The 25,174-nt window shown below is 51.9% G+C and overlaps 10 protein-coding genes across 10 annotated transcripts; 6 read left to right on the top strand and 4 right to left on the bottom strand.

The window, feature by feature from the left end:
• Positions 1–2,710: 2,710 nt before the first annotated feature.
• On the top strand, positions 2,711–4,539 carry N7506_011287 (ammonium transporter; the record flags this gene model as incomplete). The annotated part of the gene is made up of 3 exons (XM_056960580.1): positions 2,711–2,822; positions 2,883–3,214; positions 3,271–4,539. The coding sequence occupies 3 exons, from the start codon at positions 2,711–2,713 to the stop codon at positions 4,537–4,539; spliced, it is 1,713 nt and encodes a 570-aa protein (XP_056806735.1).
• A 523-nt stretch (positions 4,540–5,062) lies between these two features.
• N7506_011286 (Golgi transport complex subunit COG4) lies at positions 5,063–7,470 on the bottom strand (the record flags this gene model as incomplete). The annotated part of the gene is made up of 3 exons (XM_056960579.1): positions 5,063–6,247; positions 6,296–6,558; positions 6,585–7,470. 3 exons carry the CDS (start codon positions 7,468–7,470, stop codon positions 5,063–5,065), a joined length of 2,334 nt encoding a protein of 777 aa, XP_056806734.1.
• A 359-nt stretch (positions 7,471–7,829) lies between these two features.
• N7506_011285 (SIR2 family NAD-dependent protein deacylase) lies at positions 7,830–8,966 on the top strand (the record flags this gene model as incomplete). The annotated part of the gene is made up of 2 exons (XM_056960578.1): positions 7,830–7,952; positions 8,004–8,966. The coding sequence occupies 2 exons, from the start codon at positions 7,830–7,832 to the stop codon at positions 8,964–8,966; spliced, it is 1,086 nt and encodes a 361-aa protein (XP_056806733.1).
• A 518-nt stretch (positions 8,967–9,484) lies between these two features.
• N7506_011284 (putative hexokinase Kxk) lies at positions 9,485–11,172 on the top strand (the record flags this gene model as incomplete). The annotated part of the gene is made up of 5 exons (XM_056960577.1): positions 9,485–9,524; positions 9,575–9,697; positions 9,743–9,780; positions 9,839–10,246; positions 10,297–11,172. The coding sequence occupies 5 exons, from the start codon at positions 9,485–9,487 to the stop codon at positions 11,170–11,172; spliced, it is 1,485 nt and encodes a 494-aa protein (XP_056806732.1).
• Positions 11,173–11,715: 543 nt separating this feature from the next.
• Positions 11,716–13,575, bottom strand: N7506_011283 (CAZyme family AA1; the record flags this gene model as incomplete). Its single annotated transcript, XM_056960576.1, has 2 exons — positions 11,716–12,521; positions 12,579–13,575. The coding sequence occupies 2 exons, from the start codon at positions 13,573–13,575 to the stop codon at positions 11,716–11,718; spliced, it is 1,803 nt and encodes a 600-aa protein (XP_056806731.1).
• A 1,410-nt stretch (positions 13,576–14,985) lies between these two features.
• On the top strand, positions 14,986–15,655 carry N7506_011282 (uncharacterized protein; the record flags this gene model as incomplete). Its single annotated transcript, XM_056960575.1, has 2 exons — positions 14,986–15,130; positions 15,303–15,655. 2 exons carry the CDS (start codon positions 14,986–14,988, stop codon positions 15,653–15,655), a joined length of 498 nt encoding a protein of 165 aa, XP_056806730.1.
• A 664-nt stretch (positions 15,656–16,319) lies between these two features.
• On the bottom strand, positions 16,320–19,079 carry N7506_011281 (pseudouridine-5'-phosphate glycosidase/carbohydrate kinase family protein; the record flags this gene model as incomplete). Its single annotated transcript, XM_056960574.1, has 7 exons — positions 16,320–17,649; positions 17,721–18,021; positions 18,073–18,303; positions 18,356–18,397; positions 18,453–18,552; positions 18,602–18,810; positions 18,887–19,079. The coding sequence occupies 7 exons, from the start codon at positions 19,077–19,079 to the stop codon at positions 16,320–16,322; spliced, it is 2,406 nt and encodes an 801-aa protein (XP_056806729.1).
• A 287-nt stretch (positions 19,080–19,366) lies between these two features.
• On the top strand, positions 19,367–21,023 carry N7506_011280 (dolichyl-diphosphooligosaccharide--protein glycotransferase subunit OST1; the record flags this gene model as incomplete). Its single annotated transcript, XM_056960573.1, has 3 exons — positions 19,367–19,707; positions 19,801–20,842; positions 20,898–21,023. The coding sequence occupies 3 exons, from the start codon at positions 19,367–19,369 to the stop codon at positions 21,021–21,023; spliced, it is 1,509 nt and encodes a 502-aa protein (XP_056806728.1).
• Positions 21,024–21,333: 310 nt separating this feature from the next.
• Positions 21,334–22,056, top strand: N7506_011279 (uncharacterized protein; the record flags this gene model as incomplete). Its single annotated transcript, XM_056960572.1, has 1 exon — positions 21,334–22,056. The coding sequence occupies one exon, from the start codon at positions 21,334–21,336 to the stop codon at positions 22,054–22,056; it is 723 nt and encodes a 240-aa protein (XP_056806727.1).
• A 592-nt stretch (positions 22,057–22,648) lies between these two features.
• On the bottom strand, positions 22,649–25,164 carry cef1 (putative cell division control protein (Cdc5); the record flags this gene model as incomplete). Its single annotated transcript, XM_056960571.1, has 3 exons — positions 22,649–24,985; positions 25,050–25,083; positions 25,139–25,164. The coding sequence occupies 3 exons, from the start codon at positions 25,162–25,164 to the stop codon at positions 22,649–22,651; spliced, it is 2,397 nt and encodes a 798-aa protein (XP_056806726.1).
• Positions 25,165–25,174: the final 10 nt, after the last annotated feature.

Raw genomic sequence — 25,174 nt, 5'->3', positions numbered from 1 at the left:
CTTAACTTGACAAGGTCTCTCGGCCCCAGGCGACGTCTCACAATGACCTACCTTACCTACCCGAGTTCTGCAAAGGATATCTTTATACAAAGATCTCCCATCTAGACTGCCTCTTACCTGTTTTCGGTTTCCGTCCCCTCCATCCGTCCCCTCCATCCGTCCCCTCCATCCGTCCCCTCCATCCGTCCCCTCCATCCGTCCCCTCCATCCGTCCCCTCCATATCGTCCACTGGTTTCAATTATCAACGATGCCCCAAAAAAACACCACCACAATAGATCAGACTGGCTCAAACCGAGCCAAAAATCTATGAGTGACCGACGCAGGGATCGAACCTGCAATCTCTTGATGTCAAGGGTTTTTTGTGGACCTCGTAGTCAAGCGCCTTGCCATTGGGCCAGCCGGCCGTTGCTGATGGGCGATTTTGCCAAATTTTGCTATATAAGCCTAAGCCGAATTTGTTAAACGCTAAACCTAATGCGGATGAATTTGGTTCCTTTCTGGGGCTTGGCAGTGTCTGAGTAAGACGTGAATGTGCCCGGGCTCCACTATGTGGATTGGCATGGTTCGATTTGAGTGCCCAACCCGAGTGCTCTGTTATGGCCTATCGTGTTGGATGGCAACTGTTTTCTGTTCGCTGCACGGTTTCAGTATGAATGACTGATCGGGTGCTAAGACAGGTGCCTTAGCTTTTGCACGCGACAAGAAAATGGCCGGGTGGGAGATATGTACAACCTACGGAGTAATCCGTAGGTGTGGGGAAGATGTGTGGGTAACAAAAGCGCCCATCAATCAGACATGGAACTTTATGGTGCGGTCTCGCGCTTGCACTCGTGCCTTGAGGATCTCGAGCTTGCGATTAAGGCGTCGTCGGGTGCATTTGCGTTGTGCCATAAATTTGAGGCTGTTGCTGATGCTCGTCGATCCCGAGGTCTATGGACTGGTTCATGCTGGTGAGGTCACGACAGGCGAACCTACTTTCAAGGTTGTCACGGACGACGATGTCCCGAGGTCCTACGGAGAAATCAACACCTGCCCAAGTGGCTATGCAGCTTTGAGCATATTCATGCTTGGTGGAAGGCCTTCAAAATTCTAAACCCATGTCTTACCTAGAGCCCGAATCTCCATCTTTCTAGAATACTTCCCGACCGACCTAGATCGGGGCTAGGTGAGTATGCTATTAATACTTTGATGGCAAAATGGTGAAGACTGCCTAGGGCTGAAAGTCCAGTGCCGCGGTGGCGGGCTGTGCTATGACTTCGATATGAAACTAGCCCTGGGGTGTCTAGGTATGCAGAAAAAGTACTCCGTAGATAGATATATATCAAGGAACACCCTTGGAACTTTCCCGTGTTCACGGGTGAGAATGACGAAAACATTCCAAGATTCCAGGTTTAGGATGAGCCACTACTAGACAATAATTTGAAGCAGCCAAGTAGATAGACTACAAAACAAGATTTGAAATACTCCATATGCCCATGGACGAAGTAGACCAATATTTGCCTCTTGAAGTATACGGAACAGAAGCCTCCGGCACCGGTGGGAACCCGAAAGTCGGCCATCGGGATCGGGAAAAAACGGAAGGGGCTGGAGGCAAATTTAGAGCTTATCTAGGGCCAATTGACTCGCATCCATAACAGCGCGCTAGCCCGAGAACTAGTCCCAAAACAGAAAGGGACAAGAAGGCTTGGCTGACCCACTTGGTGGATTTGTGGCAAGAGCTCTTATCTTGAGCCCATCTCGACCAATCAGAGGCAAGGAGTTGCAGATAGACATATCGAGGTGACTGACAATTCGCGCTGATTGTGATCTCACCACCTTCCTCGTTGACTGCCGAGATAAGAGACTAGTACGGAGTTACGCTGTTCTCCGTATGGAGTAGACGTTTGCTCTCCGCAATATGAAAGCCGTCCTCGTACCTGCAGAATATATGGAGATAAGCTATCTTTTGACTACGGAGACTCCGTATCTTCTATCCGGAATCAACTCTAGCTCTATTAGCTCTTTAGTAAAAAGTGAAGAAATGAAGAAGTATATATAGATCCAATCCCTTGGGAATCCACTTCCCTGAAACCTTAGGAACTGTTCCCCGATTCACTAGTTCGTCAGCAATCGCGAGCCAAGAGGGTTATCTCCTCCAGCTACGATGAGGTTGCCACCGTGAGACGGATTTCTACGCCGAGAGAGGGGGGAGAGACTAATGGGATTGAATAAGAGGTACATATAATACCCTCCAGGCATACGAGAAGCGATCTGGAGAACATGGGGAAACACTGGAACAACCTTAAAAGGGAGTGATTAAACCGCTTATCCCATTGATATTGTCACAATCTCTGCCCTTTCGACCAACCCTTTCACCAACTCCCGATTTTCTCCCCTGCCGCGGCTGCCTCATACTTATTGCTCTTCGGACTTATTCGCTTCTAATTTGACTCTTATTTTTCCAATTTTAATCTGGGGGTTTCTTCGGTACTTTCAACGACTTTGACTTTTTTTCCTGCCAATTTTGCCCTTGACCCACATTGTCGATCCGCCTATCTCTGTTCCGGTCCACTGCTAGAATTCCTCTTTTTATATTCGACCGGTTCCCCCGTGGCGACTTTCTTCTCCACGCGGAGTTCTGTTCATTTTCCTTCTCTCTAGTGATCCCTTGTGCTCGAATTACCTCTGAAATCGACCTTTCAACAATCACAGCTTCGAGTCTCTCTCTCAATGGCGTTCAACGGGAAGGCCCCGTACGCCCCGGAGTACGCCTCCTACAACTGGGTTGGAGCTCCCTCCAACTACGAGCTATCCACTAACACAGACCTCGGTGGTGATTCCCGTATGCACCTCTCCCGCTACCTGTGAAGCTTCAAATTTCTCACACATGTCTGTCTTATAGGTATCGAAAATGTGAACAAATGGTTCCAATCCGGTGACCAGGCCTACATTATCGTGGCCTCCGCCATGGTCATGGTCATGATTCCCGGTCTGGGCTTCTTGTACTCCGGTTTGGCGCGCAGAAAGTCTGCTTTGAGTATGATCTGGGCTTGTATGGCATCTTTGTCTGTCGTGACCTTCCAGTGGTACTTCTGGGGTTATTCTCTGGCCTTCTCCCCGACCGCTACCAATGGCTATATCGGTAACCTGCGAAACTTTGGTTTGATGAAGACATTGGCAGACCCGAGTCCAGGCTCGCCCTTGGTTCCTAACCTACTATACGCGTTTTACCAGGTGAGTTCTTGAGTCAAGAGAAAGCGAGGTCTTTCTTGTGCTGATTGGATTATCAGATGCAATTCTGTGGTGTCACTGCAGCTATCGTGATGGGAGCTGTCGCTGAGCGCGGTCGGCTCCTTCCCGCCATGGTCTTCACTTTCGTCTGGGCGACCATCGTCTACTGCCCTCTGGCCTGCTGGGTCTGGAACGTCAACGGCTGGGCCTACAAGTACGGCGTGATGGACTACGCCGGTGGTGGTCCCGTCGAAATCGGATCCGGATTCACAGCTTTGGCCTACTCGATGGTCCTCGGTCGCCGCCAGGAACGCATGATGCTCAACTTCCGCCCTCACAACGTCTCCCTCATCCTTCTCGGCACGGTTTTCCTTTGGTTCGGCTGGCTCGGATTCAACGGTGGCTCTTCCTTCGGTGCTAACCTGCGCGCAACTATGGCTTCCTGGAACACCAACTTGACCGCTGCATTCGCGGCCATCACCTGGGTTCTGCTCGATTGGCGCCTGGCTCGCAAGTGGTCAATGGTCGGTTGGTGTTCCGGTACCATCTCCGGTCTGGTGGCTGCTACACCCGCATCTGGATTCATCTCTCCGTGGGCTAGTGTGATTCTCGGTGTTGTCACCGGTATCGTGTGCAACTACTCCACCAAGATCAAGTACTGGATCCGCATCGACGACTCTATGGATGTGTTGGCTGAGCACGGTATCGCCGGTATCGTCGGTCTGATCTTCAACGCGCTCTTCGGCGACGACTCTATCGTCGGTCTGGACGGTGTCAACACAGGTACCGCCGTCGGCGGCTGGGTCATCCACAACTACAAGCAACTGTACATTCAAATTGCCTACATCGTCGCCACAGCATCCTACGCCTTCGTCATGTCCGCCATCATCGCCTACGCCATTAACGCCATCCCGGGCCTCAACCTGCGCGCCTCCGAAGAAGCTGAGTTGCTCGGTATGGACGACGACCAGCTCGGTGAATTCGCCTACGATTACGTCGAAGTCCGTCGTGATTACCTCGCCTGGACCCCTCAGAACCACGACCAGCTCGAAGACGGCCACCAGGTCCCCGCTGCCCAGCGCTACGGTATCAACGAGCACAGCGAAATGATGATGGGTAGCCCGCCGCGCGAAATGATGCTCGAGGGCCACTCGCCTAACGGAGAGATCAGCCAGAGCAGCCGCGGTGGCAGCGAAGGCGATATGATCCACGAGGTCAAGATGGCTCCTGCTCCACGCCAGGTCGCTGAGCAGACCCCTCCGAACACTCAACATGCCCGTGAACCGGCTGTTATCCTTGGACCGGTTGATGAGAAGACAGAAAACTAAGCTGTTTTTGCTCTGTCCCTCTCGTCATTCGATTCTTCCTTGTTTCCCCCTACTTCTTGCATGGCATCCCGCATACGCCATCCTCTCAGCCTTTGATTTCTTTCTTCGATATCCCTTGAGCGTGTTTTTTGCGTCAAAAAGCCTGGGGCTTTTTGTTATACCTTGTTCTTTTTTTCCCCTCCTCATATAACCTCCGCGATTCCTCCTACCCTATACCTCCACCGCCAATGCTCCGGAAAAGCAACTGACTATTGGTCTAATTTGGCTCGGCGTTTTTACTGTTTTCGAACCTTTGGATATTAAATGAGGTTTCCTTGTACACAAACAAAACTGTTGTTATCGGGGCTGCTTTGATTCCTTCATAACTCTTTGCAGTATAGACCGAAGAAGCTATTACAATTACATTTGAACATTACATCAAAACCACACAATGCCTACAAGTACTAGAATCTGTAAGAAATTTAAAAGTCACATAGCACAAACATGATCAGATCAACAATTTACAATCAAACTTCTATTTACATTACCTCCTCACCATCCCCCGAATCCTAATCAATTCCTCCCGACTCAACTTCTCAACCACCTCCGCAGCCTCTCCACCCCTCCTCACTTCATCCCACTCATCCTCATCCATACTCATAACCAGCGTCATTTGCACAACCCGAGTAAACACTTCCCGGTGCTTATACCGCCCCGGCGCACCAGCCACATAACCCACTTCAACAGCCGCGCCAACAAGACCCGCGATATCGCGCTCGAGCCTTGCCGCGCCAAGCGCGTTGATCCGCGCATTGTACGAGTACAGCCTCTTCTCGAGCAGACGCGAGAGATACGAGACCGTGACGCCGAGAACGCGATCAAAGGCTGTGGGGGTTAAGATTCGAGCGTGCGGCGTCATGAGCTCGCTCCATGAGGTTGTGAAGCGGGGTTTTACGAGCTCGCGATCGTCGAAGTCGGCTGTTGGCTCTGGGGTGTATTCGACGTCGCGGAAGACGTCTGCGAGGATTGGACGTAGGCGCGGCTTGATGACGTTATTGAAGATAACTTGGATACCGTCGTTGAGGAGTTCGGTTATTCTGCTTTCGAAGGTTGTTGCGAGGGAGTGCAGGGTTGTGTAGACGTTTGCTGCGGAGGTTGGGGATGGGAAGATGTTTAGGAGGTGGGGTGTTGGGTCGCCTGGTTGGTCAGGGAGGGTTTTGGAGCCTGTGTTGTTTTGGACGATGCGGCGGATGTAGTCGACTGCTATGTCTAGGTTGTTGATTTGGACTAGGAAGGCGATTGTTGTTTGCTCGGGAGGTTGGCCTCCTTGGATGGCGCGCGGGTAGCATTCGTCGCGCATCTTGCGTTGGGTCATGCCTATGAAGTCCGAGCCGAGGACGCGGGAAATGGTTGGGACGACGTTTGTCACTACTGCTTCCTGGGAGGTGGCGATGGTTTGTTGAATGACCTTGTTGACGATGTACATTATGTCGTCGACGGCTGAGGTGATGTGAGGCGGGTCGGCTTTTAGTGGACGTTGCATGTTTAGCGTTAGACCTGAGGGGGACTCGTCTAATTGGAAAGCCTTTTCGACAGAGCGCCGGAAAAAGAAGGTTGTCATGGCATTGAAGGGCGAAACCAGACGGTCGTTGATCTTGTGCGTCAGAGGTGACTCCTGAAGGAAGCTCGGAAGAGCGAATCTCTTGTCATCATCTTGATCATCCGATGACTGGAATACGTTAGTATTGAGATCCAAGGGGTGAGGAACGAAACTGACATTGCATGTATCGGCCAAGAATCGACAGTAGAGCGACCAGCGGCCCAACATGATGGCCATTTCGTTCAAAATACCATCAATCTCCTTCATGTCCACACCCTCTTCCTCAGTTGGCCCCGTAGCAGGCGACTGTGAGCGAGGAGGGCCTGCCCGCTGAGCAGGCAGGAAGCTCTGAACCAAAAATGTGAAAGCATAGGACTTGATGTCCATCAATTTGCGGTCGACGTGGCGTTCATCGCCCCACGTATCAAGGATGATGCCCCCTGAACATCAGCTTCAATCTGCAAACGTTCAATAACAGGTCCCATTTTCCGCTGGCCGTAGTGGTGTTCAACGAGTCCCCCATGACCGTCAATAATCTGTGCAATATGTTCGAACAGCTTCGTAAGAGCGTTGGCATAAAAGAAACCATCTTTGGTCTGAGCCCCGCCAGTAGCGCCGTTGAGGTTGGCGCGAGCTTTCGCAGCCACGCCCTGGCAAACATATCGACCGTACAGATCGAGTCCGACCTCAGAGCGTCCAATGAGAGGAAACAGCTTGAAGAAGCGTGTGATTTTGGCGCCGTCGTTTTCCTTGACTGCCTTCTCAAATTCACGTAGAAAGAGCCCGCACAGCGACTCTGCCGCATTGTCTAGTGTCACACTTGGAGGGTCGGGCACGTCTGCGGTAGGCACCATCTCAGCTGCAAAAGCCCCGTTCAGAACCGTGTCTGGAATCTGCGCCGCACGATGCAGGTAGCTCGCCGCTTTCTCCCAATCCTGGGGTGCGCCCATGGACCCTGAGACGCCCAGGGCACATGCCTTGAGCTCAGCCACCTGTTCCACAACCTCCAATGTAGCTTTCACGCGGGCTTGTTCGAGGTCAAGGCGGCGGACCGCGCTGGAGATGCGGTCGGCGGTGCCGGCGGCTTCGGAGAGCATGCCATGGCTGATGGATCGGGTTGTGCTGGCGTGGGATCCGATGTTGGCGCGCATCAGATCCAGCCTGCCCAGTTCTCTGGACAGGTCTTTCTGGGACGTTACTAGAGCATCGAGGCGGGCGGTTACGGAGGCTTCTTGGGTGTGGAGGTGGGACAGGGTGGCTTTGATTTCTGCGACGGAGCTGGCATTGAAGATGTCTGGAGGGGATGCTTCAATGGCATCCCCAGTGAGGTCTGGAACATGTCCATTGGCCATCCTGGGTGTTTTGTTCCAAGATTGCTACACTGTACGGTTTGTTGATGCCAAATACACCAGTAGGTCCACGGGTGCCCGTGGGCGGTGAGGGTAATTTTTACAACAGCTACGAGTTGTACAAGATCACAATTGGGCATGACCTTTGCTTTTTTTTTCTGCGGAACTGTGAGATCTCTTTCGTTTCTGTACCTTTGTCTACTCGTCAGCCTTACACATAAAGTGGCTGTGAATAATTCTGACTGCTGGTCCTCATTGTTGCCCTTTATCGCATGCTCAAGACTGGTTTCTAGAGTCTGCTGTATAAATCCTGCCTCATCTTTCTATCTTTTTGATTCCTTATCGTCACACATCTCTGCACTATGGGTAACGAGGAATCAACAATGGTAGATGAATCCACCGCCCCCTCCGTGCTCGGAGCGCGCAACATTGAGGCAGTGGCTGAATACATCAAAAAGCATGACGTGAAGAAAGTGGTGTTAATGGTATGCGGACACCCCACGCGATAAGAGCGCAGCAAGCTAATGGCCACTTAGGTCGGAGCGGGCATCAGCACTTCAGCAGGGATTCCGGACTTCCGCTCACCGGATACCGGAATCTACGCCAATCTGGCCTTCCTAGACCTGCCAGAGCCTGAGGCTGTGTTTGATATTGGCTTCTTCCGGGAGAATCCCAAGCCGTTCTACGCGTTGGCACATGAGCTGTACCCCGGTCGCTATCGCCCAACCATTGTGCATTCATTTATCAAATTGCTCCATGATAAGGGCATGCTGCTCAAGCACTTCACTCAGAATATCGATTGTCTCGAGCGCCAGGCCGGTGTGCCGGGCGATAAGATCATCGAAGCTCATGGTAGCTTTGCCTCGCAGCGCTGCATTGACTGCAGGGAAACTTATCCAGATGAAGAGATGCATGTTGTGGTATCCAAGGGCGAAGTCCCCCACTGTCACCACTGCAACGGACTCGTCAAACCCGACATTGTGTTCTTTGGCGAAGCCTTGCCATCCTCATTCTTTGATAGCCGCGACTTACCCGCCGAGGCCGACCTCTGCATCGTGATGGGAACCAGTCTCCAGGTGCAGCCGTTTGCCAGCCTACCCGGGCTCTGCAGCGAAGGCGTACCACGCGTACTCATCAACAAAGAGCGAGTTGGTGGCCTGGGGTCCCGCAACGACGATGTGCTTCTTCTTGGGGACTGTGATGCCGGGGTGCGCAAGTTCGCTCGAGCTTTAGGGTGGGAAGAGGAATTAGAGAAACTATGGGAAGAGACCAACCCGGATCCCCAGCTACGGGCGGAGGAGACCGCGCCCCCGCAAACTAGGGACGAGCGGCTGCATGACGAAGTGGAGCGGTTGACGGAAGAAGTCGACCGAACTCTGGGGTTGACAGATGCGTATGAAAGCAAGGTGCGCGAAAAGCTGGAGTCACACGAGGCACACCGCCAGTCTGAAGGTCTGGGCCATGTCTTCCCCCATCTGGCGCGTAAGCTGTCACATTGAGAAATTATGAATTGAACGAATCTCATGGCAATTACGATGACAATGACAATAGTACTAGTGAGAGTGAGAGCAGATACAGCTTCATTCTAGACCCATATCTGTTGAGACTTAAAAATGAGGGTCGAAGTGTCAGAAGTATGCAAGTCAATGGCGAGCGCCAAGACCCGCCGATCCTCTCAGGTTAATTTATGCCGATCCTCTTTCTTTTTTTGAAGTCATCGTTCGGAGTACAAACAGGAATTATGCAGTTTCTCCCGAGTTTCACCGGTTAAGCCATTCATCCATTATTTATTTCTGGAGGGGTTAGTAATTGTTGGTTAATACATTAAAAGGAAGTCTTTCCCCCCCCGTAAAAACACCCCCAATCTCCAGGCCGAAACTTGACCGCAACCAAATCAAGCAAGGGCCGATCTTTTGAGTTGCCCCACGTTCACATCGTCATTCCCCTCCTACTTTTTTCCTTCTTCCTCCTCTGTACTTGTGACATCTTTGTATTCTCTTTCTTCAATTATCACACAATGGTCGGACTCGGTCCCAAGCACCCGCCTTCCCGCAAGGGTGAGCCTCATCGTCATCCCACTTGTTATCGTGGTACTAATGTGGTACAGGGTCCACGCATGAGCTGCCTCAGGATCTCCTGGGCCCCATCCAGGACTTCGAGAAGGCTTTCACCGTGGACACCGCGAAGCTCAAGGAGATCGTGAACCACTTCGTCAAGGAGTTGGAGAAGGGTAAGCTTATCCGTAGATCCCTGATCTACTACGTCAGCTAATCAGCAATCAACACAGGCCTGACGGTTGAGGGCGGCAACATCGTAAGACACTTCCCTACCCCACCCGGCATCAATGGACTTGGCGGCTGACTTGAATTAGCCTATGAACGTCACCTGGGTTATGGGCTTCCCCGATGGCCATGAGCAGGGAACCTACCTCGCCCTCGACATGGGTGGCACCAACCTGCGTGTCTGTGAGATCACCTTGACCGAGGAGAAGGGTGCTTTCGATATCACACAATCCAAGTATAAGATGCCCGATGAGCTGCGGACCGGTACCGCCGAGGAGCTCTGGGAGTATATCGCCGACTGCCTGCAGCAATTCATCGAGACCCACCACCACGAGAAGAACATCGCCAAGATTCCCCTCGGTTTCACTTTCTCCTACCCCGCCACCCAGGAGTACGTTGACCACGGTATCCTGCAGCGCTGGACCAAGGGTTTCGACATTGACGGTGTTGAGGGCAAGGATGTTGTCCCCCCTCTGGAAGAGATCCTCAAGAAGCGGGTATGAATCGAGAAGACGGAAAGGTTGAGTCCAAGACTGACATCCTGTAGGGTCTCCCCATCAAAGTCGCTGCCCTGATCAACGATACCACTGGTACCCTTATCGCCTCTGCCTACACCGATGATGCCATGAAGATCGGTTGCATCTTCGGTACCGGAGTCAACGCCGCATACATGGAGAACGTGGGTTCCGTGCCCAAGCTCGCCCACATGAACCTGCCCGCCGATATGCCCGTGGCCATTAACTGCGAGTACGGTGCCTTCGATAACGAGCACATTGTCCTCCCCCTCACCAAGTATGATGAGATCATTGACCGTGACTCTCCCCGCCCCGGCCAACAGGCATTCGAGAAGATGACTGCTGGTCTGTACCTCGGTGAGATCTTCCGTCTCGCTCTGGTCGACCTTGTCGACAGCCGCCCTGGTCTCATCTTCAAGGGCCAGAACCTCGATAAGCTCCGCAAGCCTTACCTGCTGGACTCCTCCTTCCCCGCCAACATCGAGGAGGACCCCTTCGAGAACCTTTCCAACACCCTGGACCTCTTCAAGAGCGAACTGGGCATCGAGACCACCGAGGCTGAGCGCGAGCTGGCCCGCCGTCTCGCCGAGCTCATTGGCACCCGTGCCGCTCGTCTGTCCGCCTGCGGTGTCGCCGCCATCTGCACCAAGAAGAACATCGACTCCTGCCACGTCGGTGCTGACGGCTCCGTCTTCACCAAGTACCCCCACTTCAAGGCACGTGGCGCCAAGGCCCTGCAAGAGATTCTCGACTGGCCCGCCAACGTGACCGATCGGGTTGACATCCTGGCTGCCGAGGATGGTTCCGGTGTCGGTGCCGCTTTGATTGCTGCCTTGACCCTGAAGCGCGTCAAGGCCGGCAACTTGGCTGGTATCCGTAACATGGAGGACATGAAGACCCTGCTTTAGAGTTCCTGTCATTTTCAGCTAACAGCGAAAAGCCCCTTGAAGTATAACCATACTTTTTTTTACCTGTTGGGGTATGACTTTTGAATGTTTGTCACGATTTAGTTGAAGACTAAGACCTTTTCCTGTTATATGCTTTCCAGCTATATGGATTGGTGATGCCTAGTAGTATATACCAATGAGATCAAAGAGCGGGCTATTGTCCCCGGAAGCACCGAAGTAGCCCTGATTATGGATAAATCACTTCGAAACACACCCGATCATTTCCCCTCTTCCTTTCTATCTTCCTTTCTATCTATCTGAGCGGCGCTTGCCTAGCCAGAGCTTTTGCCCAGATGGATCATGGTCGCTTATCACATAAACCAAACATCTTCCAAGGTTGGGAAGTGAATCGAAGTCTACTCCGTTTTTAAAAATCTTCCCAATTTCCCAAGACTTCGGGAGTTTGATGAATGGTCTTCGAAACTATTGAAAAGCACCTTTGACCGCAAGTTCATAGGTATCTAAAAAAAAACAGTAAAAGACTATCAACTCAATTAGGTAGATCTAAACACCCGAATCCTCCTGCTCAATATCAAACGCATGATCATAAGCATTCCAGGAAGCACAATTCTCCCTAAGCTGATCATTATCAATCAAAGGATCAATCTCGCTTTCCCGTTCCAGGAACTGCAACGCAAACCCTTCATCCGTATGCCATCCAATATGACAATGCATTAGCCAAGCCCCCGGATTATCAGTCTCAAACGCAATAAGCAAGAACCCATTACCAAGAAGCATAGCCGTATCCCTGCGCGGCGGGTTCGCAGTATGCACGACCCCATCCCACGGATTCGATCCCTGCGCCAGAACAAAGAAATCATGTCCGTGCAGATGAATCGGGTGCGCAACTGGGATACTCGTGTTGATCATGAGGTAGACCCACTCGTGTGCGTGCGGCAACTCTATCACGCCGCTGGATGCGGTGAAATTGGGTGTGCTTGCGCTGTTGTATAGCTGTAGGAGGGTAGGATCTTCCCAGAGGACTTGCATGGTTGTGCTGTTTAGGTACCAGCGGAAGAGATTGGCGGAGTTTCGTCCTACGGTTACGTCGGTCATGTCGCTCCAGTCTGCTGCTGAGACTGTCTTGGGGACTTGTGGGACTAGGCTGGTTGCTGGGTTGTCGATGCAGCTGTCGTTGAAGCTGAAGGGGCTTGTTGTTGGGGTTCGGGGTTGATTGCCGTAGTACATTATGCCCTTTATGTTATCTGGACTGGCGTTCTCGGAGCAGGCTTCTTGGGGGATGGCGCGGATCCAGAATGAGTCGGAGACTCTGCGCTGGTTGGCTGTTACGATTAAGTCGTAGCGTTGGCCTGTCGTCCGTCGTTAGTTTTGTCATTTCCAATGAAGTTAAGATAGAAAGCACGAACCCATTCCAATGTCCACGTACTCTGCCTGGTAGGGCTTGATGGGTACAAAGTCCATTCCAATGACCGTCAGGGTATGATTGTCAATCATGAATTTGAAATGGGTGTCAACGGCAGAGTTGACGATTCGTAGTCGATACGAGGACCCCTGGTTGACTTTCATTTGGAATCGCTTGCCAGTGGCATTTGTATCGTTTCCAAAAACATTAGTTCCATTGATCAAACCAGTATCCATTATCGGTGGACCGACGGTCTGAGCAACCGTGTAGAGCTCATCAACAGTCTGATGGGACCAATCGCTCAGGAACAAACTGCCCTTATCAACATCATAGTTTCCACTTGCTGGACCGTTGATTATAATTCCCCCAACCACACCTTGCCAAGCTTGCAGGCCAATGTGAGAGTGGTACCATGAAGAGCCATACTGCTCAGCACGCCACTTGTAGGTCATGCTTGAGCCAGGTGCAGTGGGACACTGGGTGATGGAGACGACACCATCGTTGCCATTCGTGTAGTTCTGTCTGATCCCGTGCCAATGGATGCTGGTTCCATTTTTAGCTGTTTTCAGATTGTTCGCCACGTGCACGACGACCCAGTCGCCCCAATCTGCGAAGATAGTAGGGCCTGGGATGGTGCCGTTGATGGTCATCACCGAGCGGCTGAAGCCATCTGGTGCAAGAGTGAGATCTTCAAGGCTCAGCCAGTACTCGCGAGTCACGCCTGTATTTGGCACAGTCTTAGTGTAGTCTGTGTTGACGTCGTATTTGCACCATTTTGATCTGGTTCTGGCGGTATTGCCAGCACAGGGTGTTCCTGTTGGCTGGTGGATCTTGGTGGTTGTCTTGGTGGTGGCTGTTTTCGTATGTGTGGGCTTTGACTTGGTAGATGTAGTGCTTGTCTTTGTCGAAGGTCTGTGGTTTGCAACCTCAACCTCTTGTGGGATGGCAATGACAGCAGCACACAGACTCAATATCAGAATGAGAAGGCTTTGAAGTCTCATAGCTGCTATATACCCAACCTTGGAACGCCTGGGAAGGTTGCCTTGAAAATTGTGTTTCAATAGGAATATGTTCAATGTAGATAATGTTCAACGCATCCAGTCTAGCAAGAATCAAGCAAAACTCAACACATATCAAACGAGAGGATATTGTTGAAGATGGAAGCCAAGAGATATGTGCTCTACTTAAGCCGCAGAAGCAGCATCTGTAGAGCGCCGCTCAAAAGGAGCCTTTGCCATGCTAACAACACCACGTGCCGCATTTCACGAGCTTTCTTGCGCCTGGATCTTACCAGGATATGCCGGGTATCTTTGCAGACCCCATTGAGGATGGCAACCTGGAATGACTCTGACATACATGGTTCAGCGGACGAATAGCCATTGTCGACAGTCTCCCTCCAGCTCGGGTGTTGAGGCTATGGGCTCATATCCCGGCACGGGGCTAAGCCGCCATGGCCTGCTCAAAGCCCTCACCGAACAATGACCATTCAGAGTGTAAGAAGATGCTCGGCTCGGAGATCTTCCTAGTTGCGGGATTGGTGGATGGCAGGTATGTAGATCTGACCACGCATGACCTAACTGTTTCAGGAACCGGATATCACACTTGATATTGCTTTTGGATCGTATCGGTGATCGCTCGTAGTCTGGATCTTCCGGTAGAGAATAGGGATGCATATCCAGTATGTCCTTTTTGTCTCAGATTACCGAAACAACGAGCCTTCCATCCAATAGCGGAGGTTTGCAAGTATCGGGTGCATAAGTCTCGCTCGCCCGCAGTCAGATTGGCTTGCATTAGGGTTAAGCTCCCCGAGACGCCAGTGCCCTGTTTTGGGGCTGGCAATTCCGATTTCAGCGATATACGAGCTTCGGTAAGCCTCTCACGTGTAAGGTACAGTGATCATTCGCGATGTCGCAGATATGGCATGTTTACTTCTTTCACGGCGCCAATTCCCCTGCCACGATTGTAGGCTGTTGCCAGAAAGCGTTGACGTAGTTCATGCACGGTGGTGGATCTTAATCTAAGAACTGGGGGATGAAGTAGTTCAGATCGCAACGTTGATTCGGTAGAACATAGACCAGGGGACCCATGGTAGTGGCAAGGGGAACTAATGCATTGCCCGTGTGATCCTGGTCATGGTTGCGAGATACGTACCCCGTCAGCTCGTACCGGGCTAAATCAGAATCATGGCTGAATGACTACGCAAAAGGGGAAAAGAAAGGAGAACCGGCGATCAAGATATCTCTTTAATTGGAAGTGGTGGCTTCCATCGCCCACTCCCTCTATCTACATCTATTAACACCTAGGCTACTATACCTTTGTGGCCCCCTCTTCGTTCTGATTTCTGATTTCACTGAACACACTCACCCGAGATATTATCTTTTCTGACTGCTGTATAAAGCATTTGCTGCAAAATGCGATTGCCTCTAGTGTTTCTTCTTCTTGCTGTGGGAATTGGTTGCTCTGCAAACCCACTAGCAGTGCGGGAGACGACTGCCCCCTTCAAGATATATGCATATGGCAAGGGTATTAGTGGATTGCCTGTGTTTTACAAAGATGGTAGGTATTTCCAATCCCGAAATGTATGACGCAGAGAAGTGATCTGATCATCAATCTTGCCATAGGTACCGCTGAGCTCGTGGACACTGCCAAAGTCAACACGGCTGCAATGAGCGATGTTCAGTGTAAGGTCTACGCTATCCAAACATATCATGGTCTAACAACCTCACAGTCGCATACTCAACAGAGTCGTCGAACACTTGGATAGCATCACCCGACTCCACAGAGCGCTCTGCCCCATTTTCAGCCAATGTATTATGTCTAAACCAGGACACTGCTTCGGCAAACCCGGTTAGCTTCAGCGGGACATCCGAAGTGGGTCGCTCCAACAAGCTTACCAACGTGTGGTCGCTATACGGCAGCTATGTGCTGGTCACGCTAGACAAGGCAAACTTCTATGCCAAACCGACAGGCACAGATGGCTTGTATTCGCTGCTTTGGAGTACCTCAGCTGAAGAGATGACAGATAGCATACCGCTGACTCTGCGGACTATAGCGCCAGCAACAGCGTCTGTGCTTGCTTAAGCTAGACCGGAGGTGGTAGTCGTTGACGACCCAAGGAAGCCGTCAATGCGGAGGTCGTCGCCTTGTTGCAGGAGGCAAAGGTAGCCTGTGCTAGGGCGTGCAGTAGTTTGTCCTTGGCTCTGTAGCTCTGTGTTGGCGGGGGTGTTTTTGCTGCCGAGGATGCGGATGCGGCTCGGCTCTGCCTTCCTTGCTCTCTGTGTTGGGTACGGAGTACGAGATGCATGATATGCATTGTCTTTGGTCGGGTAGCCTTTCTTGTTCTTTGACTTGCGGGGAAGTGGAGGCTCACAAATTGGAAGGCGAGGAATGCGTTCCCGCGATTAGTCGTTCTTTAGCTGGGCCTTGTAGTACTAGACCAATGATCACTTTTACTTCGCTACATCATCAAGCTTTCCAGTTTGTTAGGTTGATTGAATTAGATTTGAATCATTTGAATTCAATATCAACCATGGATCAGGCGAGGTATCTGTTCCCTAAAATGCAAAGGAAAGTACATCCTCACAACATGAGGATGTCTAATATTGGAAGTGGTCGACTCCGGTCACTCTGAAATTGCAAAAATAACCCACGAGAGTAGTTTAAATGAGTGATATGAGCTTCCAAGCTTTGGATATCGTTAAACGCTATGAAGTAAAAATATGCTTTCAAGGTTAGGGCTATACCCTTATTGCAGCTCCAGTATAGATCGCAGCTCAGCAAGATCCTTGCTCACCCCGCCAGCGCTCGCCAACGTCTTCCGACTTGCCTCCTGCGCAATGGGAATGATGTCTTCAATACGTGCTGACTTCCCCTGCTTGGCCAGACCGGCGACCAAGACTCCCAGCAGCGTATCACCCGCCGCATTGACACTAACAATATCATCCTCACCTAGGACGGCCCCAGGAGAGAAAAGACGCATATAGACACCGCCGAATGGCACGTCAGTGTTAAGAGGCACGCGGGCAATGACATACGGCGCAGACTCTGGATCGGTGAGACGAGGATCACCAGGCGGCAGCAGCTGAGTGACAAGAGCACCCGCACTACCGAGCTTTGTGACAATACAGGGGATGAAAGGAAGAAGCTGGAGGGTCTGCTGCGGGATACCCTCGTCAACAAGCTCCGGTGTCGTCAATGCAACGAGGCGCTGGCGTGAACCAGCTGGGGAAAGATTCATTGAATCAATGACGTGCCACCAGCCCGTTGACTCAAAGAGCAGCGCTTCCCGGGCAGCTGTGTACATCGCGGTTAGCTCAAGTCGGTTCGGGCAGGCAAGGCTGATAGCATTATTGGGCACAGTCTGGTTTGGACCGATGGTCGCCTCGGAGGTGCTGCCATCGCCACCAAACAGACGGCGGGACTTGGCCGTTGAGACCGGCTCGAAAGCCACGCGAGCGCCGTACTGTTGCGCTAATTTACTCCATTTAGCGAGAACCTCGGGTCGCCAATTGGCATCAACGACTATCCAACGCGGCTTTGTACGCTTGATAAGAGGCCCCCAGAAACCCTCGAAGTCAAGTTGCGCTTCCGGCAGCTCGACGATTCCCATGTCTGCCATTGCGACCAATAGGTCTTTTTTGATATCGTTAATGGCGATGTATTGAGCGGTGCGGGTGCCTGTTGCGGCAGACAGGACTTGGATCCCTGCTGTGCTGAGGCCCTCCTTTTCAAGTGCTGAAAGCGCCGCACGACCGCTGAGATCGTCTGCTACAACACTGCAGAATAGCACATCGCTGCCAACATAACTGGCGGCGACGGCGACGTTGTGACCAACACCCCCAAGACTCTGCCCAATGACTGCGGGGTTGGAGGTGTGCGGCACTGGTGCGACTTGTGTTCGTTCATCGCCGAACGGAGTATAGTCACAAGACAAGTCAATGGCGAGGGACCCGGCTACCAGCACATCGGCTTTCTCTGTCGGCACAACCGGTGCCTCTGAAACCAGTTCAGGTGTCTCTGGAGTTTGCTGGGTGGCTTGACTGAGCGAAGCTACACTTGGAATTGCTGGCATGTGTCTATAGTGAAAAGGAGCTCCGGACTTAGCATTTATTATGTCTCATATCTCGTTGCTAGAAACAAAACTCACCGTGACCCTGTTTCTAGGTCAGCATTCTCAAGCTTGGCAAGTTCCACGGCTACTCGGGTTGCGCGCTCGACATTCGACTTGATCAGAGCCCGGTTAGCGACTACGCTCTTCCCGCCACTCAGCTCCTTGATCTTGGAAAGCACAAAGGGAGTATTGTCACTGCCATGGAAGCCTTCTACGTGGGATAGACGGATCGCTTCTTCGATAGCAATGTCCATCTCGGCTTTCGGGACCGAGGACTCCAAGGGGACAGGGTTGGCAAAGTGAATTCCAGACCTGACAGGAAGCTTTGATTGCGCATCTGATAACTGTCAATAAAGCTGTGCATGGAGCCCAGAAAATGAGAACTTACAAACGATTGCAGCAGCTTCAGCTTCGTTTTGAATGGTTCGAGGGCTGCGGAAGCCACTGTCCCGGGTGTAGAACGCTGGGAAATCGACCGCGCCCTCACGGCCATCAGCAAATGTTCCAACGCACACACCTTCAGTTTCGAGGTATTCGAGCGTTCGTGGGATGTCCAAAAAGCTTTTACACCCAGAGCTGATGACTGTCACCGGCGTTCGGCCCAGCTCGGTAAGATCGGCTTTCAGGTCCGTTAGCTCATCGCTCGATATCGTTGTTTCTGTTGAGCTTACCAGAGATGTCCATGGAGTTTTCTGCCCCGCGATGCACACCACCTTGAATAGTCAGAGAAGGACATTCTTCGAAATTGCTCTTGATGCATGGATTTACCTAGACCCCCTGTGCCAAATATCTTGATACCAGCCAGCTCCGAAAGAATCATTGTGCCGGAGATAGTTGTGCCGCCATGCATTGGCTTGCCAGCCAGGCCCTAACTCACGTGAGCTTCAACAACAAACCAAGCATGTAGCCTCGCTCACCATGCCACATATGTAGCCCAGGTCCCTGCGAGACACTTTCAAAGCGCTCTTGTTTTCAACTGTCGAGGCCAGCTGGACGAGCTCTTCTCCGTTTAAACCAACCTTGGCCACGCCGTTGACGATTCCTATAGTTGCAGGAACTCCCCCATTGGCTCTCACCACGGACTCTAACATGGTAGCAAGTGCAACATTATCGGGATATGGAAAACCTGCACCTGGTTAGACTCGACTTCCCCGCTTTTGAGAGGTGTTGATTCCTCGGGAACGTAGAAAAGAAATACTCACCGTGTGTATAAATTGTCGTTTCTAAAGAAACGACTGGCTTTCCGGTAGCAACAGCATCACGGACCTCCTCTGATACTTGGAAGAATTTGCTTTGGGCAAAGCCATGGTAACGGCGAGCACGCGACAGTTGAGTTGGTCTCAAACAGCCAGATCTCAAGACAGCCCGCGATACGAGCGTAGTGTGAGTCAACATGGCCTCCTCGAAGGGCAATGAGCAGCTGTGATTTCAGATGCTCCACAGATCAACAAGCAGCAATGCGGGAAGTAAGCCTTGGAAGAATCCACCTGGGCAGATGAGGAGAAGCTCCTCTTATCTACGATAAGGCCGGGCGGAGTGCGCGTAATGGCCGCTGCGCCTACCGTACAATGCTGATGTGTCCCCTTCTCGTGGACTAGCTAGAGCTTCCATCAAAAACCACAAACATTCACATCTTTCATGACTATTTTGCTTGGAGCAATTGATTTCTCCAGGTAGTCATAATGAGGTTTATCACCGCAACGGTGCTTGGGTTGCTTGCACCCAGCCTGTGCGCCGCATCTGACCTTAATACACCTCATCGACTGGATCTCGCGTCCGATTTCAAGCCCCCGCAAGTCTTCAAGAACACCAACCTTGTCAGAAATACCAATCTTGAGAAGGGATATGTGCGCGAAACCATCAATGTCGTGGTGGAAAATGTGGACAGCAAGCCCCAAACTGATTACTACGTTCCTTTTCCCGATGAGGTGTTTGAGCTTGTTGGAGGCTTTGAAGTGCGGGACAAGAAGGCTCCTGAGAATGGCCGCTTTGATGTGGATGCCACTGAAGCTGTATCTTCCAGGTGAGTACTAAACGGGGTGCCAATGGCGCGCTGATGGCCATAAACATCCAGCTATCGCTTTACCATGAATCAAAATGCTAACAATGGAACCAGCGGCAACCAATTCTTCGTGGTTCACTTCCCTGAGCCTCTGGCGCCCAAATCTCAAATCACCCTAGGAATCTCATACTCGCTACTTTCCTCTTTGAGTCCACTTCCCGCAACCATTGGACAAGCCGACAAGCAATACCTCTCTTACTCCTTCTCAGCGTATACTCCTTCTGCATACACGACAATCACCCAGAAGACCAAGTTGAAGTTCCCTAGCACCGATGTACCAGACTATACAAGCACTGAGGGCCTCAAGTCCGGGTCCGACCCCGAGCGCAAGGGCGCCACCTACACCTATGGTCCATATGACACAGCGAAGGTGGCCCCAGGCACCGAGTACCCAATTGCTGTCCGCTACCAGTTTACCAAGCCTGTTATTACTGTTAACCTATTGGAGCGTGACATCGAAGTTTCACACTGGGGAGGCAACCTTGCTACCGAGGAACGCTACTGGTTGCGCAACAATGGCTCCCAGCTGACCAACCAGTTCTCTCGTGTTGACTGGACCTTTACCAACTATCAGAAGGCGCCCACTTCGGCGGTGCGTGAGCTGACTTACCCTCTTCAGCCTGGTTCTGTTGATCCCTACTTTGTTGATGATATCGGCAATGTCTCCACTAGCCGTTACCGTCCCAGCAAGGGCAAGAGCAATGCGAACTTGGAGCTGAAGCCCCGCTACCCCATCTTCGGTGGCTGGAACTACAGCTTCAAGATCGGCTGGAACAATGAACTTTCCTCGTTCCTCCGCCGTGCTGCGGGTGTTGACGCCGACTCTTACGTTCTCAAGGTCCCTCTCATCGAGGGCCCTAAGATGGCCGAGGGAATCCAGTACGAGCGGGTCGTTGTTCGTATTGTTCTGCCCGAGGGATCCCACGACGTTCGATTCGAAACCCTCGAGGGTACCAACAGCAACGGTCTTCCCAACCCCAATCACATCTCTGCAAGCCTGAGCTCCTTGCAGACTTACATGGACACCCTGGGTCGTACCACATTGACTCTGGAAGTTGACAGTCTTACTGACGAAGCCCGTGACGCCATTATTGTCGTGAGTAGCCAATTCTGACAATCTGTCTTCCAAACCAAGCTAACTTACATTGTAGGTTACCTACGAGCACACCATGTTCGATGCTCTACGCAAGCCTTTCACTCTGTTCGCGGGTATGGTCACAGTCTTTGTAGCCGCTTGGGGCGTTGGGAAGATTGATATCAGTATCAAGAAGCGTTGAATTGCGCAAAGATTTGGATCTATGTTATTATTGTCCATTTTCTATAGTCGTGTTCGAGCTTTCTTACAATCAACACGTTGTATGTTCAGTATTCTGCCTTTCGTTCCTGTAAATTTACTGTAACGCTCTTTTAGTGTCAACATCGCATCGTAAATCAAACGGGGCAAACCACCGCTTCCTGGGGACTGTTTTGTCAAGCACCCTCCTCGAGCACTTGGTTTCGCCTCTAGTCACACTCATATTTCATCTTTCCACTCAACCATCAAAATTTCAAAACTTCCCAATGACCAGTCATTCTAGCTCGCCCGTAATGCTTGAGATTCAGGCCACGGAGGACCAGTATAGTCCGCCGGCGGTCGATCACAACACCACCAAGTCGCCCGTGGCATCGCCCGAGAAATCCAATGGATCAGTCAAGAACTCTCCCATGGGCCCGGTTGTCGTCTTCATCGCGCGTGCCTCTGACTTGAGTGACCACAACTATCCAGGCACAGTGTTGAACACCATTCAGATGCATGCATACCTGCGCGGCCTCCTGGTGATTATGTCCGCCGAGCATCGCAAGGTTTATGGGAATCTCGGATCACGTCCCCAGAAGATTCAAACAGTCATCCACCCAGCCAACAGCAAGATGTCGATCTCTTGCCGCACCACCAAGTTCCTTGCAGGTGCAATGGAAGAGGCACGCGACACCAAGTCTGAGTGCATCTTTGTGCTCAACAACTGGGATGCCTGGACAACCGACATTCCCACTGTGGCCGAAATGTGCGAGAAGTTCACTGAAGTGCCTTTCACTCTGCGCGTGTGGGCCAATGGCCACGGAGTTGCGCGTGAATTCTATGAGGCCAACGCCCACAAGGCCATTAACGTCTTGCGCCAACGCATGGACATCAAGGACGAGCGCGTTGCCAGTGATCGTAACACGGCATTGTTTGTTCGCATGTTCGAGGCCCTGCACCGAGCTCACGACCTGTTTCCTCCCACTCTTAAGGATCGCCAGGATCTTGCGAAGTATGACAGCCGTCTGGCTTAAAGCCAAGTTAGGGCTACGGCCCGGTCCTTCGGATCGGGAAGTGACGTTGCAAGGTGAGTGATATGTGAACGGGTTTATCCTCGCACGTGACTGACATGAACCCTCTTTCAAATAGTTCGATATGAACCTCAGGGCTAGGAAAGGCAATCGATGCCGGGCATACTATTATGGTTGCGGGAGTTTACCGCCATGCACGGATGGCACGGGATCAGGGAGTTTATGAGCAACGTCACCGTCACTTCTTTTTATCGTCACTCTGGGCTTATCAACAATTTATTATTATGACAATCAATGCTCATTTGACACAAATTCTGATGTTGGACTGGCATTAGACAAGTAATGTTGGACATCTTCAACCCGTAGACCCTACCGAACAACACTGATTCACTAATTGATCCACTGATCATTGATCTAGCTCCCAGGATATTAAGATATCCAGGCTCAGGGTACAAAGCTGTTGCCTATTTCAACAGTCGAAAGAGCAAACAATGTGACAGAATGGGCTGGTCTTTGGATGATGTTCATGGAATGTCAAATTAGACTGCTAATAATCGTACAAAAGATGGCACTGTAGAAAAAATGTGTTTCTAACCTAGTGCCACCCGTTTATGGTAGCAGTCCCGGCAACAAGTTCATCCAGCTCTTCTTTCCGGCTCTTGTACAACTCCTGGGCCTCACGTTCACGCCGCATGACAAATGACACCGCCTCACGGAGATGATCGAGTCTCCGGGGCACAGCAGCCTCCTCGGAGATTTGAAGTGTACGGAAAGCGTCAAGCTCATTTGTAGCTGCGGGCAAAGCAGCTCCTGCCTCTGCGATTTTTGACCGCAGAGTCTTGGCGCGAGATTGATATCCACCGTAATGTAATGAAAGCTTCTTTTCCAGCTTGTTTCCGCGCTCGGCCGTGGCAAAGAGTGCTGTTTGGACGGTATCAAAGGCACCCTTCCATTTTTGTTCCTCCTCGGAGGCATCTTGCTCGTCGTCTTCATAGTTCTCGAGACCCGGCAGGGACTTGGCACGAGCCGAGGTCCAGCCGTCGTCAAACTTATCTTGCCATTCTGACTGTTGCGCCTCGGAAGCAATCTCAGCGGCAATCGAAGCCCGAGCTGCATCCAGGAACCGGTCGTCCAGCTGGCGCAATTTCGGCGCCTTGCCTTCTACCTGACTTCCGGGGACAGGGAACTTGCGAGAATCGTGTGCGATTAGAGCGGCGGCTTCGTTGGCGATTAAGCCCTCGATGGCACCTGTGACCTGAGAGGCGCGTTGCACCAAAGCGTTCAACTCAAGAACAGCTGGTCGAGGCAGACCGCGCTGGTACACTTGTGATTGACGCTTGAATTCTGCCCTGGCGGCCTTTTCTTGTGCCTGTTGCTCACGGCGATCACGCTCCGCCGCATCCTCTTCGCTGAGTTCCATTGATGTAGAGGGTTCAGCGGTCTCATCTGGGATATCGTCGAGCGACCAGTCGGCTGTCTTTGGCTTGGGTAGCGAAGCCAACTTGCCGCGAAGTTGCTGGCGAACAAAGTTTTCGTGGTTTTTAATGTCACGGGGTGTGCTGCCAATCAATTGGCCGCCTTGGTTCAAGGAGAAGTGGTCGCGCGGTGTGTGCAAAGGCGTACCACCGGGTGCAGGAGTAGCACCCATGCCATTTGCCTGGCGGAAGGGCGTGGCCATGGGGTTAGGTGTGACGATGTTCTGTCGCCGAGGAGCGATGCCATCAAATCCAGTTGACGAACCGCCCTCGTGCAGCAGGGTATTGTCTCCACCCAGAAGAGAGGATTGTGTCTCGGTAAGAGCCCTGATGTTCTTGATCTCGTTGGCGATATGATCCTCCTCAGGAGCAGCTCGCGGAGTTCTGATAGGAGTGTTTCCGAGAATAGAATATTTTCCCTGAAGACCCTGAGCAAAGTCGTCATCGCCAGACATGAGGTTAGCCTTTTCGCCTGCCAATCCCATCTTGATGATTGCCTCCATCTCGCTCTCCGCGACCTGGGGTGCCGGCAATTTCAGCACATCTCGCTTGCTGCTTTGCTCAGCTTCGCGAATCTTCTGCATTTGACCTGCTCGCTGAGCGGCGGCAGAAGCGGCGGCATTTCCCGATTTATCGTTCTTGCGCTTCTTGCGCTCCGCATCATCATCCTGGTCACCCTTTCTCTTGTTTGCGAGTTGCTGCTTGCGAGGATCGAAGGCCTCCCGCTGCCGCTCGTTCTGGCTTTGTTCTTCAAGTGTGTCATAGAATCCGGGCGCTGCCGGCTTCTCAAATGGAATATCTGCGTTGTAGTCCATCTGCCCAGGCTTCCGTGTAACAACCTTGACGTTGATACCGGCATTCTTGAGTTCACGACGCTTCTGTAGAGCAGCACCTCGTCGAGACTCTTCTAATTGGCGCTCTCTAGCCTTGCGCTTGGCCTTTTTACCTTGCGTGTTAGCAAGACGAGCACGCGCTTCGCTCAGCATTTCTTTCTCGTCTTCGTCCAGATCAATAGTATCGGGGCGGGCGGGCTTAGACTCGGGGTCAGGGTCCAATTCACCGGGTCTAGAAATGTCAGCGACTTGGGAAATTTGGGCATAGGGAATCATGTCATACCGTAGACGGCGAACATCGTCCGCACTGGGCGCAGCACCCTCCGCGCCAGGTCCTCCTAGTCCGAGGTCATCGTTTTCGCGCGACTCGGCTTCATCCAAAAGTTTCTGGTAGCGTTCGAGGCATTGTGTGGCGGTGCGCCCAACAATGGGGGCAATTGTGCGCCATTGCGTGGGCATCAATTTGGCGAGGTGCAGCAGTTTTTCATCCTCCTCTCGCGTCCATTCAATCTTGCGAATACCCGGGTCCAGCCATTCAATCCAACGCGCTTTGCACTGCTTCGGGGTTTTGCGTGCGAGCAGCGAGGATACTCGGGCCCACTGGTTCAGACCATACTTGGAAACCTGCGACCGGGTCAGTGATTGGAACATCTAGGTTGGAGGTCCACGATAACGCATGAGTACTTACAGCTGCTCGGAGCACCTCATCCTCGATGTTGGTCCTGGGGATTTATTAGCGCCGAAAGAAGACGAGCGGTTTCAATCAGGGTTTCTTACCAGACACCTCCTTTGACGACAGGCATGATGTACGGC

Source organism: Penicillium brevicompactum, assembly GCF_028827555.1.
Source record: "Penicillium brevicompactum strain IBT 35665 chromosome Unknown utg000007l_segment0_segment0, whole genome shotgun sequence".
NCBI classification, from domain to species: domain Eukaryota; kingdom Fungi; phylum Ascomycota; class Eurotiomycetes; order Eurotiales; family Aspergillaceae; genus Penicillium; species Penicillium brevicompactum.
The sequence above is the reverse complement of the archived record's forward strand: the minus strand, read 5'-3'. Positions and strand labels throughout refer to the sequence as shown.